We start from the raw sequence: 17,685 nt of genomic DNA, 5'->3' as shown, positions 1-17,685 counted from the left end.
CTTGTGGTTGGCAAATAGATCTAGGTGCGGTTGTCCGAACCTCCGGGAGATCTCCTCGAAGAGAGCCGGGTCCAGACGCCATTCCGACTGGTCCACCTTGGCTCTGCTCAGGGAGTCTGCCTGGGTGTTTGTTTCCCCTGAGATGTGTTCCGCTCTGATGGAACTCACATTGGCTTCTGCCCACCGAGCCAGAGCCAATGCTTCTTTCATTAGTTCCACTGATCTCGTTCCTCCCTCCTTGTTTACATGTGCCTTGGCTGCTACATTGTCTGTAAGCACGAGGACGTGCCTCCTCGTTACTAGGTGTGAGAAATGACGGAGGGCCAGGTGTATGGCCCGGAGCTCTAGCCAGTTGATGCTGTGTGACAGGTCCTTCTGACCCCACTGGCCCTGTGCTATCTGGGTCCCTAGATGGGCTCCCCATCCGAACAGGCTCGCATCTGTCGTGAGCGTGACCCTGTTCGGTTCCCTGAATATGCTCCCCTTGAGTGTCATGGGGGATAGCCACCATTTTAGTGATTTCATCACCTGTGCTGGTACCAGCACACTCCTGTTGGAGGTGCTGAGGTTCCTCCTCTGGTAGGGTAGGAGGAACCACTGCAACTCCCTCGAGTGGAGCCTTGCCCATGGGATGATGCCCATGCAAGATATCATCTTTCCCAGGAGCTTCGAGAGTTGTAGCAAGGGCACTCTCCTGATCTCTTGAATTTGGTGGATTAGCTTGGATATGTTGATCAGTCGCTCCTGGGAAAGGAATACCCTGCACTGTGACGTGTCTATCACCGCGCCCAGGTGTTGCAGTCTCCTTGAGGGGATGAGGTGGCTCTTGCTTAGATTGACCGAGAATCCGTGCCCCTGTAGGGTTCGGATTGTGGTCTTGAGGTCTGTCCTTGCTTGTTCCCGAGATCTGGACTGAATCAAGATGTCGTCCAGATAAAACTGGACGCGAACCGGAATCAACCTGAGATGGGCCGCTAGTACAGCTAAGATCTTTGTGAATACCCTTGGTGCTGACGACAGTCCGAAGGGTAATGCCCTGTATTGGTAATGTCGCCCCGCGTAGGTAAATCTGAGGAATTTCCGGTAGCTGGAGTGGATGGGGATGTGTAGGTACGCCTCTGTGAGATCTATTGAGGATAGTAGATCGTCTTCCCTGACGCTGGCTAGTATGGACTTTAAGGAGTGCATCTTGAACCTCCTGTACTTTATGAAATAGTTCAGGCCCTTCAGGTCCAAGATTGCTCTCCACCCTCCTGATGTCTTTGGGATAACGAAGAGGATAGAATAAAATCCTCTTCCTTCCTCTTCCTTTGGTACCTTCTCTATTGCTTGAATTGACAGGAGGTGATCTATGGCCGAAGTTATCAGCCTTGTCTTGTGTGCTCTTCTGGAGATGGGACATCTGATGAACCGGTTTGGAGGGGGAGAACAGAAGTCTAAGGTCAGGCCATGCCTGATCGTTTCCAGGACCCAGGCGTCGGTAGTGGTCTGTTCCCAGACCTCGGTGAAATTTCCTAACCGACCCCCGATGGGTGTATCCTGTTTGGCGTCACTTGGTACGCTTAAAGGATCTGCCTCCCGCTCCTCTATATGGGCGTCTGGACTGGAACTGGCCCCTGGCTCCCGGGCTTTGGCGATCCTGGGTTCGATCCTGTCTCGGGTAGAAGGATCGTGAGCCTCTGGGCCAGTCCCAGGATTGCCCTGATCGAAAGGGCTGCCTCCATTCCCAGGGGCTTCCTGGGCGGGAGCCCTGCCTCCGGAAGTCCTGACTGCCTCTCCTGTCTAACTTCTTTGATGGATGTACTAGGATTTTTTTCTTGTCTCTGCCTTCGCTGACATGTGGATCCAGAATGGAACCAAATAGGGCCTCTCCACTGTATTTGGACGTCGAGAGACGCCATTTGGACCTCAGGTCTGTCTTCCAGTTTTTGAGCCACAGTAGCCTACGCGAGGCCACTGTGGCCGCAATGGATCTTGCCGCATACTTTGTTGCGTACAGTGAAGCGTCAGACATGAACTGAGAGGCCGCGAGGAGTTTGGCCAATGTCTGGTGTACTCTGACCTGGTCTGGAGGCACCGTGCCCTGCAGTTCCCTCAGCCACATGATGCAGGCCCTCGCGAAGAATGATGAGGAGGTGGCTGCTCTGGCCGCCCAGGCTGCAGCCATGTGGGAACGCCGGAAGGAGTGTTCAAATTTCTTCTCCTCAGGTTTCAAGACCTCCGCCATGTCTCCTGGAATCGCGGAGGTAGAGAATAATGAGATCAAAGGGTTATCTACAGTGGGAACCTCTAACATGTTAGAGAAGGAGGGAGATAGGTTGAAAAGCTTTCTTTCCGCGCTGTTAGGTGCCGGTGGGCTTGCAAGTGAGGACCATTGTTCCTCCAGCGTGGTCATGAAGACCTCCGCACATGGAATGTACTTGTCCTGTGGGACCTTTTTGGCAAACAGAGGGTTGGCCTCCTTGCTAGTCGATGGCCTCTCATCCTGTACTGATGTTAGGCTGACTGTGGAAACTGCCTTAATCAGGAGTGATTTTAGGAGCGCTGGGTTAAAGAGGCCAGAGCTCGTCTCCTGCTCAGGTGCGGTTTCCTCGTCCTCCGATAGGGGCATGTCTGACATGTCAAGATCTACTGAGTCACCCTCTCCTAGTTGAGAGGAAGATTCAGAGATGTTGGTAGGGGGTGGCCTAGCTCGTCCCTTACGGGGTGTGTGAAAGGCCACTTGCCCTTTGGAGGCCATGAATTGGGAGAATGCATCCTGCATGAATGCCTGAAATCGTGCCGACCATATGTTCTCCTGCGCTTTGTCGCTGGGGTGAGGCGCTGGAGTGTGGTCGGGTGAGGGAGAAGAAGCTGGTGAGGAGGGATTGGAGGAATCTAACTGTTCAGTTTCCCCAGGAGGAGACCAAGTCTTGAGCACTTCCTCGGCAGTAGGTTCTGTGCTGGTCGCCACTGGGACAGGGGAAACCAAATTTGTCCCATTGGCATTGGATCTCTGTGCCCTGCTAATTTGTCTTTCTAAAGCCAAATGTCTCCTCAGAGCCTCTCGCTCAGCCGTTTTAGACTGTCCCTTCTGAGTAAGGTGCTTTGTTTTAGCTTTCTTCTTCCCCCCCACCTCTGATTCAGAGGATCTGCGTTTTCGCTGCTGTTGTGGGGGGGACAATTGAGGGACCTGTGTGACTGAATACGAGACATTGTCTGCCATTGCGCCAGACACCCCGAGTAGGAAATGCCTGGGATGGGGGAATGAGGTACGCAGATCAGAGGCAGATGCTTGGGACTGTGCCCTCCTCTGCCTATACAAACAATGGCCGGACAGACAGGATTCTTTGGACCGAAGATCCTGCAAGGCAGTGACTAAAGGCCACTATGGGAACAGTTAGGGAAGAATGTTCCTCCTCACCTCCTCACCTAGTCCAGACAAGGTGCAGTTCATATGTCTCTCTCTCTCCCCCAGTCTGTGGCTGTGGCAACAGACCACGATAGGAAACGGTTATTTTACTTTCCCTCTTCCTTCCTCTGTCTCAGTTTCCTTGGGTAACCTCAGATCCTTGCAAGGGAAAAAGCCCTTTGTTTGCCGGAAAATGGAGTCCGGGTGAAGGCCCCGCCCCCAAGGGGAAACGGCGGGAAGATCAAGTTCCAAAATGGTGAATGGGGAAGAAGCCACGCCTCCCAATGGAAGCCCGGGAATCCACGAGGTTCAAGAGTAATGGCGGATCCTGATTTTTGCAATCAGGAAGACTCCTCTAGTCATGAGGGGCTGCGCCTTTCCTCTGGGTATAGGGGAATTCAGCGCCGGCTTTGCTCTTGCCGCGCTGTTTATCGCGCCGCTCAGCTGATCGCAGCCGAGCGGCGACCTGGTTTGCCGCTTCCCGCGCGGCTCAGCTGTTTCGCGCCGTGGCGCTCAGCTCCCTCGGCCAGGCTGCTCAGCTGTTGGGAGGGCCCGGAGGGCTACGCGCAACCCGGTGAAAAACCCCCCCCCGCGCCGAACAGCTGCTCGGCGGGCCGGAAGAAAGCGAGCGATCCGGCCCGTTCCGAGCCTCCCCGGCTAGCCCCACTCACGAGTCCGCCGATCCTGTTCTAATCGCTGCCGGGAAGTTTCTCTTGTCAAGGGAAGAAGAGGGGATTCCTTTTTTTTTTTTTTTTTTGAGTTTAAATTCGTTTGTTTCTGAGAGCTGCCTCTCGCACTTGTACCAGGCTTCGAGACTGAGTCAAAACTGGGGTCACGCCCAAAGGAAGGGGTGTGGCCGAAGTTTTTACCCAGTCTGCCAGGCAGGAAGGCCGTCATAGAACCCATCCATTCATTCATTCATTCATCCATTTGGACTCTACAGTCATCCTGCTGGAGAAACAGTAGATTCCAAAGGGAACAAATGTATATTTCTTTGTTCCAATTAATGATGTAAACAGTTAAAGGTAAAATCAGAATATAAACCACAATGAGATATAATTTCAAAACGACATTGCATAATTATCAGGTATAGCCATGATATCATCAGCTATAAAAATAATTTATATTCAGTATTGAGGCCACAATATCCTAAATTGTGCAAAATGCTTTAAAATTCATCACTTACTTAAGGAGGGTCCATGAAGAATTGCACAATTGGGACAGTGGTAAAGGTCAATATCAACAGCATGGTGTTCCTCTACTCTGACACAACTAAAAAAAAGAGAAGAAACAAAATTCAGGAACTTTATTTCAGTATCAGCCTTACATAAGTTATACCAGTAATTTCTTATTTAGTTTTACCATATCCAGGATGACAGAGAGAGAAACATATTTTCTAGGCAACTAAGACCATCTAGAAAATAAAATATGATTTAGTCATATTCTACTGGATTGAAAGTATTGCAAAATAGCTGTGCTTTTGTACCATTGAAATTAGTTCAAATGATTTTAACTAATTTAAGCACAATTATCTTAAGCTAGAGCTAATTCCCTAAAATAAACCAGAATGACTTAGATTCAAATATAATTCCACTAATTAGCTCAAATGATCATTTGATGAAAATCACTATCTCACAGTCTGGCCTTGTAGAGTGGGATTTTTACAATGGATTTTGAGGAGGTTGAATTTTTTTAAAAAAATCTGATCAAACATGTGGAAGTAATGCAGGAACACTGCCAAAACTCCTATAGTAATCAAATTATTTAATATGTGAGGTTTGTTCCCTGTTTAAATACAGTAGCTTGCCCCGTCAGTGTTAGAGCAGGTGTGGTTTTGTCCTTTTGTTTTTTTCTTAACTTGAAACTTTACTTAGTTTTACTTAACTAAATATCTTACAAAACCAAAAGAACCAGTAGTCCAAGAATAAAAAACATGAGTATTACAGAGTCATATGTCAAAAGAACATATAGTGTAAGGACTATGTAGGGCAGAGAGGCAGAGCATTAGCAGAACACATCCATGAACACCAACTAACAGTCAGAAGACATGATGAAAATTCTTTATCCTCATCCACTGTTTCAATTGGGAAATAGTGAGCATCTTAGACCAAGCTAAATCCAAAAACACTAAGGATTTCCTGGAAGTTTGACATTCAGACAAACCAGCCGTCAATAGATACATAGAGATAAACCATGTTTACCTGCTACAAATGAGCAATTAAAAAAAAACAAAGAAGGAAACAAAAAGACCAGAATACATTATCTGCAACAGCCTACACCCAAATAAGCAGGGATTAACAGCAGACATCAACATCAAACAATATCCTAATCAAGGAACTACCAAGGAGAAAACTACTGTCAGGACAAACTACTGTATGTAAGCAGGAAGCAAACCCACACTTACTAGCACTGATGTTATCTAGTTGAATAACGAAATGTCTGCAAAGAACCAAACTCAGAGAGCATCAAGGAGTCTTCCAGTAATTCCCCAGAGGGCAGAAAAAAGCAAAGGCTAGAGCAAGTTTTGAAAAATGGATAAATACATAATCTAAACATGTATCAAAACTATCCACCAATCACAGCACTAACTTATTAATAAAATTCAATACCATTTTGATAAATAAATATTCTTTAAATTTAAAAGATAGAAATTTATATTTCTAGTCTTCAAACCCAGAAGATTTTCCCTTAGGTGGTAAGATGAATGTGAAAGATCCCTCCTTCCCTCCCTTGCATAAGATAACTATGTTTAATTTCAGTGGGAAGAATGTTCCATAAGGCTGTCCCATAACAGAGAAGGCACATCTCCTGGGACCCACCAAACATAGGTCAATAGAGTATCCACCCAGAGTCCAGTGGTTGAGATAAGTGACAAATAAATTCAATAAATAAATTTAACAATTTATTTAACAATTTCTGGTAGATCTATTGGGACAGGCTGATGTAACTGGGGAGAGGCTATCTCTTAGATAGTCCAGTCCCCTGCCATGAAAAGCTTTAAAGATCAAAAACACCATCTTGAATTGGACTCAGAACCAAATTGGCAACCAATGCAGATCACAGAACAGAGGTGTAACATGCACTGTTGTAGGAGTGCATGTTTGCATGCAACTGTCCCACCATTATAGCTGCCCACAATGCTGAATTCTTCAAGTGCAACCCATGTACAACACATTACAATAGTCCAGTGTTTCTCAACCTTGACCATTTTAAGGCATGTGGACTTCAACTCCCAGAATTCCACAGAATTCCAGCAATGCTGGCTGTGGAATTCTGGGAGTTGAAGTCCACATGCCTTAAAATGGTCAAGGTTGAGAAACACTGCAATAGTCCAATCTTGAGGTGATTAGGGCATGAATAACCATGAGTAGGGCCGGCCCATCTAAAACTGGTGCAATTGGTACATAAGACAAAGCTGTGCAAAGGCCCTTTTAGCCATGACTGCCACCTGCTCAATCAGCAGAAGTTGTGACTCTATGACACGGCACCTGCCTGGCCCTTTACCCACTGCTGGTGGCCCTCTTGGCCATCCTCCCGCTGCTGCTGGTCGTGCTGAGTGAGGCCGAAGAGGTGGCAAGCGGGCAGCCGCACCCCTATGCCGTCCTGCCACCACCGCCCTCGGTGCTGCAGGAGACCTTGGGCTGCGAGGGCAGTGGGGCCGGCGGTGGCTCAGGACCCCCCTCATCCCCGTGGCAGCATTCCCCATTGCACCCAGCCTTGGCGCCCTCCTCTTGTGGCGGCAAAGTGGCTGAGGACATGGCGGGGCGGGGACCAGGCCAGTGAGGACCCCCAACGATGTTGCAGTGGCCGCCGCCAGAGCCGCTGCCTCCCATCCTGCTCCCCCTCCCCGCCTGTTCAGCTGAGGATGCAGCTGGAGTGGCAGCAGCGGCTTCCTCATCCTCCTCCTCCCCTTCTTCCTCCTGCTGCCAATGGGCAGGGAGGGTGGGTGCCAGGGCAAGAGGGGTGCCCGGGGGGGAGCAGCTGGAGCAGTGGAGGGGCTGGCAGGGGCCGGTCAGGCAAAGCAGCTGCAGCATTGCAGCCAGGGCCAGAGGCACCAGCCCCGTGGCCTGCACGGCACCAGCCCCCACCACAGCTACATCAGATGGACAGAGCAAGGCTGGGCAGTGCAGAGTCCCGGCTGGGGTGGTGGCCTCCTCGCCCTCCTCCTCTTCTTCCTCCTGCTGCCAATGGGTGGCTCGGACAGGTGCCAGGGCAAGAGGGGTGCATGGGGGGGAGCAGCCGGGCCGGCGGAGGGGCTGGCAGTGGCTACATTGCATGGGTGGAGGGTGAGCCTGGGCAGCGCGGAGTCCTGGCTGGGGCGGCGGCTTCCTCGCCCTCCTCCCCTTCTTCCTCCTGCTGCCCCCTGGGCAGCAGTCCCGGCCTGCTCTCGTTTCCCCAGACCAGAGTTGGGGCCGCTGCCTATCTCAGTCATGCAGACAAACGGCCATGTAAACAGCACCAGATGGCTCCGCCGCCGCCGCTGGAAATGAGCTTGAAGAGGCCACCTGCTCCCACCTCCTGTGGATCAGAACTGCTGCTTCCTCGCCCTCCCAGTGAAAGAACCCCAGAGAGGTGGAAGACGTCCTTTCTCCCACTTTCCGCTTCTCATCCTCTCTTTTCCGAGCACTGCTCCCAGAGCGAGCCAGAAGCCTCAACTCCAGCGTCCCGCAGCAGGCTGAGATAGGTGAGCCGGCAGCTCCTTCTCCCCGTCGGCCTCCTCCTCTGCTCCCTGGGAACCTTTGTGCCAAAAGGCAGAAAGAAGAAAATCCCAGAGAGGGAGAGCATGGGGTGGGGGAAGAGCAGTCTTTTCCAAGGGGAGGAGAAGCCAGGACGGAGCTGGACAGGGGGCAGAGCCGGTGCAAGTCTCGCCTTCGGCTCCACTCTTTAAATCAAGCCTCCTCTTCAGTGCGCATGCGCACGTGCACACGCATTATGCAGCTCCCAGTTTTTTCTTTTGTGAGGGAAACGGGTCCAAGTGGCTCTTTCAGTGTTTCAGCTTGCCGACCCCTGCTCTAGGAGGCCCCCCAAGTTGGGTGCCAGATTTGTTTGGAGCACCATAACCCCATCCAGTAGTAAAGAACAAAACTTGTAGCCATCATGAAACTTGGTAAAGAGGGGAAATCTGGGGAAGATTTTAGACCTATAGCGCTCTTAAGCATTTCTTACAAATTACTGGAGAGACTCATCTTAAACAGCATTAAACCCTCTGGCCGAGGAACGTATACTTATAAAACAGGCTGGATCAAAAAGAAACTGCTGCAATCAGATATTATTACTAACCTCTCATATAGAAAATAGATTTCAGCAAAGAAAAAATGCAGTGAGGGGAAAAAATTATTTGATCCCCTGCTGATTTTATATGTTTGCCCACTGACAAAGAAATGATCAGTCTATAATTGTAATGGTAGGTTTAGTTTAACAGTGAGAGGCAGAATAACAACAACAAAAATCCATTTCAAAAAAATTATAAATTGATTTGCATTTTAATGTGAAATAAAATGAAATCGCAAAATATGACTTAGTGCTTGGTGACAAAACCCTTGTTGGCAGTCACAGAGGTCAGACATTTCTTGTAGTTGGCCACCAGGTTTGCACATATCTCAGGAGGGATTTTGTCCCACTCCTCTTTGCAGATCCTCTCCAAGTCATTAAGGTTTCAAGTCTGATGTTTGGCAGCTCGAACTTTCAGCTCCCTCCACAAATTTTCTATGGGATTAAAATCTGGAGACTGGCTAGGCCACTCCAGGACCTTAATGTGCTTCTTCTTGAGCCATTCCCATCGTTGCCTTGAGTCACTGTTTTGGGTCATTGTCATGCTGGAATACCCATCCATGATCCATTTTCAATGTCCTGGCTGAGGGAAGGAGGTTCTCACCCAACATTTGATGGTATATGGCCCCATCCATCGTCCCTTTGATGCAGTGAAGTTGTCCTGTTCCCTTAGCAGAAAACACCACCACAGCATAATGTTTCCAACCCCATGGTGTTCTTGGGGTCACATGCAGCATTCCTCCTCCTCCAAATACAGCAAGTTGAGTGCATGCCAAAGAGCTCAATTTTGGTCTCATCTGACCACAACACTTTCACCCAGTTCTTCTCTGAATCATTCAGATGTTCACTGGCAAGCTTCAGATGAGCCTGTACATGTGCTTTCTTGAGTAAAGGAACCTTGTGGGAGCTGCAGGATTTCAGTCCTTCACAGCATAGTATGTTACCAATTTTTTTCTTGGTGACTATGGTCCCAGCTGCCTTGAGATCATTGACAAGATCCTCCTGTGTAGTTCTGGGCTGATTCCTCACTATTCTCATGATCACTAAAACTCCACGAGGTGAGATCTTACATGGAGCCCCAGACTGAGGGAGATTGATAGTTATTTTGTGCTTCTTCCATTTGCGAATAATCACACCAACTGTTGTCACCGTCTCACCGAGCTGCTTGGCGATAGTCTTTTATTTATTTATTTATTTTATTTATGAGACTTATATACCGCTTTAAGTGCAAGCACTCTCTAAGCGGTGTACACCAGTAAGCAATGTATATATATATTTACATTGCCCCCAACAATCTGGGTCCTCATTTTACCTACCCCGGAAGGATGGAAGGCTGAGTCAACCTTGAGCCGGTGAGATTTGAACCGCTGACCTGCTGAACACAGTCAGCTAAAGTGGCCTGCAGTACTGCACTCTAACTGCTGCGCCACCTCGGCCTTAGCCCATTCCAGCCTTGTGTAGGTCTACAATCTTGTCCCTGACATCCTTGGACAGCTCGTTGGTCTTGGCCATGGTGGAGAGTTTGGAATCTGATTGATTGCTTCTATGGACAGATGTCTTTTATACACCCTTTAAGGGAGTGCTCCTATTCTCTATTTTCTTAATCTCAGCTTGTTACCAGTATAAAAGACACCTGGCAACCAGAAATCTTGCTGATTGATAGGGGATCAAATATTTACTTCACTCATTAAAATGCAAATCAATTTTATAACTTTTTTGAAATGCATTTTTCTGGACTTTTTTGTTGTTATTCTGTCTCTCACTGTTAAAATAAACCTACCATTACAATTATAGACTGATCTTTCTTTGTCCATGGGCAAACGTACAAAATCAGCTGGGGACCAAATAATTTTTCCTTCACTGTATCTGTCACCCTGTTTATCAACCTATCATTGGCCTACCATACAGTGTGGAGAGGAAGGCTGATTCTAAAATTCTTACACATTGTGCCTTGTAAGAAAACAGCTCTTCTACTCAACAGTATGCTTTCAAACAGATACATTGAAGCACATCTAGATGATCAAATTAGTCAAAAATATAGGTTAAATGATGGCTTGCCACAATTTTCTATGTTGGCTCCACTATTTTTAATTTTTAATATATACACATCAATCTACTAGGTATTGCTGCAAGAAAGTCTATATATGTTGATGACATCATGCTGATAAAACAATAAGAAGACTTCTACCAGGCTTCGAGACTGAGTCAAAACTGGGGTCACGCCCAAAGGAAGGGGTGTGGCCAAAGTTTTTACCCAGTCTGCCAGGCAGGAAGGCTGTCATAGAACCCATCCATTGGACTCTATAGCCATCCTGCTGGAGAAAGCCCTCAAAAATTATTTAAAAGAAATGGATAAGTTTTTTGAAATCTGGAGGCTGAAACCCAACATTAACAAAACCAAAGTCGCCTGTTTTCACTTGAACAACAGATAAGCTAATTATACACCAAAAGTGAAATTTAGGAACCAGGTGCTGAAGTTTAATCGTAATCCAAAGTATGTAGGAGTGACCCTTGATTGGTTCTTAACCTATAGATAACACTTAAGAAAAAAGATGGATAAAATAAAAACCAGGAATACCCTACATAAATTTTCTGGCACCAGCAAGTGTAACAGCTTTCAGGATATCAGCTCTTGCTTTGGTATATTTGGTGGTTGAATATTGCAGCCCTGTATGGTTAAATAGTGTTCACACAAAAGCAGTGGACATCCAGCTTAATCATACTATGAGGGAAATATCAGGATCTATTAAACCAGTGTTTCTCAACCTCAGCAATTTTAAGATGTGCGGACTTCAACTCCCAGAATTCTCCAGCCAGCATGCTGGCTAAGGAATTCTGGGACTTGAAGTCCACAAATCGTAAAATTGTTGAGGTTGAGAAACACTGTATTAAACTGAGGCCTTCTGAATGGCTACCATTACTATCTAATACACCAACCCCACACCTCAGAAGAAAATCAGCCTTAAAAGGGGAATGGCAGAAATGCAAGACAAACTAATTATTACCTAGACACAAGGACTGTCACAATTAAATACTCAGACTCCAAATATTCCAAATCTTGGAACCCACAGTGGAAACCTGGACAGCAATTAATCAGAGAAGGCTTTGATATTGAGATAGTATGGTACCAGGAATGGGCAACTTCTAACCCAGATCTGTTTAATTTAGTGTCTGATACAGTAAATGCCCCTCTAGCTTTGATCCTCCAAGGAAAAACTAGATAGCACTCAAAACAAATTACAACTAACCATGGCAGGTGCCAATACTGGAAATACAAATGGGGGCTGGTTTGACTAACTGTGACTGTAGGAACATCGTACGAATTTTACATTATATTGTGACAGAATGCCCCCTCAGAAGGTTTCCTAGATCCCTGCAAGAATTACATCATCTTGAGGGCACTGATGTCCAATGACTAAATGATCTAGATATCTGGCCATAGGCTTAGCCACTCTAGTAACTGCTCATACATAATTTAATTTTATTCATCATTTTCATTGTGCATTTTAAAAATAATTTACTCTATTAATTTTATATTTTGATACACATTTTATATGCTGTTTTTGTGAATTTTATGCACTGTCGCTGTATTTTGTTATGCCATATGAAATAAAGAAACAAAGATGGTATAGTCCTGGAACCAGTGGGCCTTGAAATTCAGAGTCACCCAGCCTTGTCAAGATTCAGCTGAAGCCTTCTGTTTCTGATCCAGAATCTCACAGCCTCTTCTTGTTGTTGTTGTTAATTGCGAAGTCATGTCTGACCCATCGCGACCCCATGGACAACGTTCCTCCTGGTCTTCCTGTCCTCTACCATCTTCTGGAGTCCATTTAATTTCACACCTACTGCTTCAGTGACTCCATCCAGCCATCTCATTCTCTGTCGTCCCCTTCTTCTATTGCCCTCCATCTTTCCCAGCATTAGGCCCTTCTCCAGTGAGTCCTTCCTTCTCATTAGGTGGCCAAAGTATTTGAGTTTCAACTTCAGGATCTGGCCTTCTAAAGAGCAGTCGGGATTGATCTCTTCTAGGACTGACCGGTTTGAACGCCTTGCAGTCCAAGGGACTCGCAGGAGTCTTCTCCAGCACCATAGTTCAAAGGCCTCAATTCTTTGGCGCTCAGCCTTTCTTATGGTCCAACTTTCACAGTCATACATTGCAACTGGGAAAACCATGGCCTGGACTATACGCACTTTTGTTGGCAGGGTGATGTCTCTGCTTTTTAGTATGATGTCTAGATTTACCATAGCTTTCCTCCCCAGGAGCAAGCGTCTTTTAATTTCTTGGCTGCAGTCCCCATCTGAGGTGATCTTGGAGCCCAGAAAAATAAAATCTGTCACTACCTCCATTTCTTCCCCATCTATTTGCCAGGAATTGAGAGGGCCGGATGCCATGATTTTGGTTTTCTTAATGTTGAGTTTCAAGCCAACTTTTGCACTCTCCTTCTTCACCCGCATCAAGAGGCTCTTTAGTTCCTCTTCACTTTCTGCCATTAGAGTGGTATCATCTGCATATCTTAGGTTGTTGATATTTCTCCCGGCAATCTTAATTCCAACTTTTGTTTCATCTAGCCCTGCCTTTCTCATGATGTGCTCTGCATGTAAGTTAAATAGGCAGGGCGACAGTATACAGCCTTGCCGAACTTCTTTTCCAATTTTGAACCAATCAGTGGTTCCGTGTCCAGTTCTCACTGTTGCTTCTTGACCCGCATATAGGTTTCTCAAGAGACAAATAAGATGGTCTGGTATTCCCATCTCTAGATACTGGGATAAGATGAAAAAATTACCTGAGAACTGATGAAAGTAAACCTTAGTCAAGAAGGCATAGGAAACTGTTTTAAATGAAGTAGATATACTAATTTGTGCCGAACAATTGAAGTAGTAGAATGGAGTTTGAAGGTGATATCTCACCAATGACAATACCACCAATTTCAGCTGGAGGACAGTTCAAGCTACTAAGTAGAAAGAAAGACAGCCAATTCAATGCTACTACTAAATCTAGAAAACATATACTAATCATACCTATTATCTATATCTATTATTGAGTTGTTATGATTCCCATACTGTACTATAATTTGCCTAGAGTTTTAAGATTGTTCAGTGTACACATTTCTCCAATAAATCAATCAATATAATCTCTTTCAGGACCTAATCTAGGAAAATAATTGCTATGAACCCAAATTCATTGTCTGAGGCTTTTATGATACATTCAAAAGTGCCTGACAGTGAAACATGATGTGGACAAAGGGATTTTTTTCCTTAAAAGGCTAATAAATCACAGAAAAGATTACCATTCCACAAATCAACACTATACAAAGTTACACATAATACTGCTAAGACTATTTGTTACTCTGAATTTTCTGTACCTCTTGTTTATTTTGCAGTCCTCTGCATATGCTTCTGCAAGGTTTATGTAAAAGAAGATGAATTCATAAGAAGTGAAAAAAGAATTTGCTATAAGATCTTTCACTGGTTACACATGTCTATGGAGATTCTCAGTCATTCAGGTCATGGTTATCCCAAAGGTGCTTTTTCAGGAGGCAACTGAACTTGTTTTTCTTTGAAGACATTTCACTTCTCATCCGAGAAGCTTCTTCAGCTCTGACCTGATGGTGGGTAATGGAAGGATTTATATTTAATATTTTGCATTGGGTCAAGTTATCAGAAAGCCTTTCATATATCAGATATTTGAAGAATATATTAAATTGAGTGATGAAATAAACACTGTGCTTGGTATTTTTAATTATATTAGCCTGCTATGGATTTGAATATAAATTCTGTGTGCAAGGAATATACATCTTTCCATTCCCCACCATCTGCTCAGAGCTGAAGAAGCTTCTTGGATGAGAAGCAAAATATCTTCAAAGGAAAATAAGAAAATCCAGTGGCCTCCTGAAAAAGCACCTTTGGGACATTGGTCACAGAATTCATTATCTGAGGGAGGTGCCTGGACATCAAAGAGCAATAGTGGGAAAAGCATCAGACGGAATCCTCCTCCTGTTACTTCTGAAGCAATCTAGGACAGTTTGATTCTGCCTTTTGACTTTCCTTTGATAAATCTAGTCTGCAGATGAACCGTATCAGAAGCATTATTAAATATCCCCACACTAAAATAATGTCACAAATATCTTTTGTTGGAGAAAGAATTTGCACATCCCTGCTGTATTTGGGGAAACTTCTGGCATGACTAAGTCTTGGCTTCCAGATTTTTTTTTACATCTTATCTATTGCCACCAGCAAGATGAGCTTATTAAAAAAAAACAGTCTACAAAAAAATCTTACATATATTGAATGTTATTCTACATAATTTATGAAACCTCTTGATGTTCAGCAATTTCTTTAAGTTTCAAAAGTTTCTGTACACCTTTGGTATTACATCTCAAGTTATACATTAACAAGATTTTGTATTGTTCTTTTCAAATCCATAGCAGGCTAATATAATTATCAAAAATACCAAGCACAGTGTTTATATCATCACTCATATATATTCTTCAAATATCTGATGTATGAGGCTTTCTGATAGCTTGACCCGATGCAAAATATTAAATATTATGAACAAGCCTGCTGAATAAACATTTAACATCCAGAATGTGATCCTAGATTGTGATCCTTGTCATACAGAAATTATTGGGTTGATATTTAATGTGGTATTATTTTCTGTACATCCTACAGAATTGTGGTATCCACATATTGTATGTTTTGTATAAAACTAGTTATTTTTTCCATTACAAAAAAATAAATCAAAACAATAGATTCATGGTGGATCTCTGACATTCATGAGTCCATTCATATCAGCTAAACAAATAAGCCCCTCATGTAAAGTTCATACAATCATAGACTGAAACAGTAATGCAAATTGGTGCACAATTTTCTTATCATATTTTGAATTCCAAAGTAAGTCCTGATCAGGACCTGAAACATTTTTATAAAAGATGTGCAGAACATAACATTTAGATTGGTAAAACATTAATCACTAAATTATTTTTGAATTATATTTTCTAGAATTAGTATCAGGTTTCACAGCAAACTATTAAAATCATCTCCATGACAATAGTCACTATTCATCTCCCCAACATGTCAGCATATTTCTTAACTACTTCATGAACAAATTATATTTTCTTTATTGAAGAAATGTGGGTTTCTGGGGGAGGCAGGGGGTTAAACAAGGGAAAGGTTTTGAGAAGTTGTCATGTTTGCATGTGGACAGCCGATTTTCCCAAAGCCTAGGAGAGGTCTGCAGTCTCTTCATCAGCCGAGCACAGAAGCTTGTTAAGCCTCCCCAACATTGGAACACAGCACTAGGCCCAAATCTGGCTGGGCTCTTCCCCCCTGCTGGGCTGTTTTTGGCTTCGCAGACTTTTTTCTGTTTGTCTGCTTCTTTTATAGGGCCTCCCCCATACAAGAGGTACCTCCTGCTTGCTTAATGACCCATGTATTTGTTTAACAGTAACATCAGAAAGAGTGTGGGGGGGGTGGAGGCCATTAAGTGAGACTGTCTCATTTAATGGTTGGTACTACTTGCAACCATAATGGACAGGCTCCATTATGATCATAGAGTGAGGACTCTCTGTAATGAGAAAATAATGGGCACAAAAATTAAAAAGGAAGTTTATACATTGAGAGCTTTTGCTGACAATTTAGTTATATTTAGTTATATATAGCAAAAATTGGTATGAAATACTTGATGAATTAAATGACCTTGGAGCTTTTGTAGACTTTAAAATAAACAAACAGAAAACAAAAATGCTTGTTAAGAATTTGGTTTTTAAGATTATGAAACATTAACAAGAAAGACAGGTTTCAAGGTGGAGAAAAAGGTTACGTATCTTGGGGTAACACTGGCAAATACAAATTCCAAATTGCTTCAAAACAATTTTGTACCTGTTTGTTCTATCTTGATAAAGATTTATCAAGATGGGATAATTTGCAATTATCCCTATTGAGTAGAATCTCTGTAATTAAGATGAATATCTTATCAAAACTATTATTCTTATTTCAGATTTTGCCAATATTGAGAACTGACACCCCATTTAAACAATGGCAAAAGAATATTTCTAAATTCATATGGCGCAGAAAAAAATCAAGAATTAGATATGAACTACTGCAAGATGCTAAAAAAAAAGATTTGGGTTTGCCAAATTTAGAATTGTATTTTGATACCTGCTGTTTGGTCTGCATGAAAGAGTGAGTGACTTTCCAAAACAAGAGATTACACAAATTAGAGGGCCATGAACTAAGATTGGATGGTATGCCTAGTTATGTTGTGACAATGTTAAAATAAATATTGAGTTTTAAGTATCAACATGTTAGGCATGCCATCCTAAAGGTTTGGAGTAAATATAAAATAAGATTTCTCTATGAAGGTATCTCATAGAACCATGGTGGCGCAGTAGTTAGAATGCAGTACTGCAGGTTGCTTTTGCTGACTGCCAGCAGCCAGCAGTTCAGCAGTTCAATTCTCACCGATTCAAGGTTGACTCAGTCTTCAATTCTTCTGAGGTTGGTAAACTGAGAACCCAGATTGTTGGGGGCAATATGCTGACACTAAACCACTTAGAGCAGCGGTTCTCAACGTTTGTGTGACGGCGACCCCCGTCACACAAACGTCATGCGCATGCGTGGCGTGCCGCGCATGTGGGCGGCCCCCCATGCACGGCGTGCATGCGGGGCCCATGCACGGCACGCATGCGCGGCGGGGACCCCATGCGCGGTGTGCATGCGTGGGCCACCCCCGTGCATGGCGTGCATGCACGGCGCCGCCCCCATGTGCGGCGCGCATGCGTGGCGGCCCCCCGGAGGCACGCCGGCACCCCCATGCACAGCGCACATGCGTGGCACCGCCCCCGGAGGGGAGAAAATGGCGGATCACCGCCTTTGGCGACCCCCGAAAAATAGTCGATCGACCCCAAATGGGGTCGCGACCCATAGGTTGAGAACCGCTGACTTAGAGAGAGCTGTAAAGCACTGTGAAGTGATATATAAGTCTAAGTACTATTGGGTATCTTCTCAGGAAACAATGGTGAGGC

General features: G+C 44.8%; 1 protein-coding gene across 4 annotated transcripts in view; it reads right to left on the bottom strand.

Annotated features, from left to right (window-relative positions):
* KDM7A (lysine demethylase 7A) overlaps positions 1–17,685 on the bottom strand; it is an 81,508-nt gene that overhangs the window by 44,690 nt on the left and 19,133 nt on the right. For all 4 annotated transcript variants that reach the window (XM_039362127.1, XM_039362137.1, XM_039362147.1 and 1 more), the window contains exon 2: positions 4,578–4,663. In XM_039362127.1, the coding sequence (XP_039218061.1) occupies positions 4,578–4,663 (86 nt within the window). The remainder of the gene's footprint in view (positions 1–4,577; positions 4,664–17,685) is intronic.

The sequence above is a fragment of the Crotalus tigris genome, unplaced genomic scaffold, assembly GCF_016545835.1.
Source record: "Crotalus tigris isolate CLP2741 ecotype Arizona unplaced genomic scaffold, ASM1654583v1 scf7180000017588.1960692, whole genome shotgun sequence".
Taxonomy (NCBI): Eukaryota; Metazoa; Chordata; class Lepidosauria; order Squamata; family Viperidae; genus Crotalus; species Crotalus tigris.
Note: the sequence above shows the minus strand (reverse complement) of the source record. Positions and strands in the feature narration are given on the sequence as shown.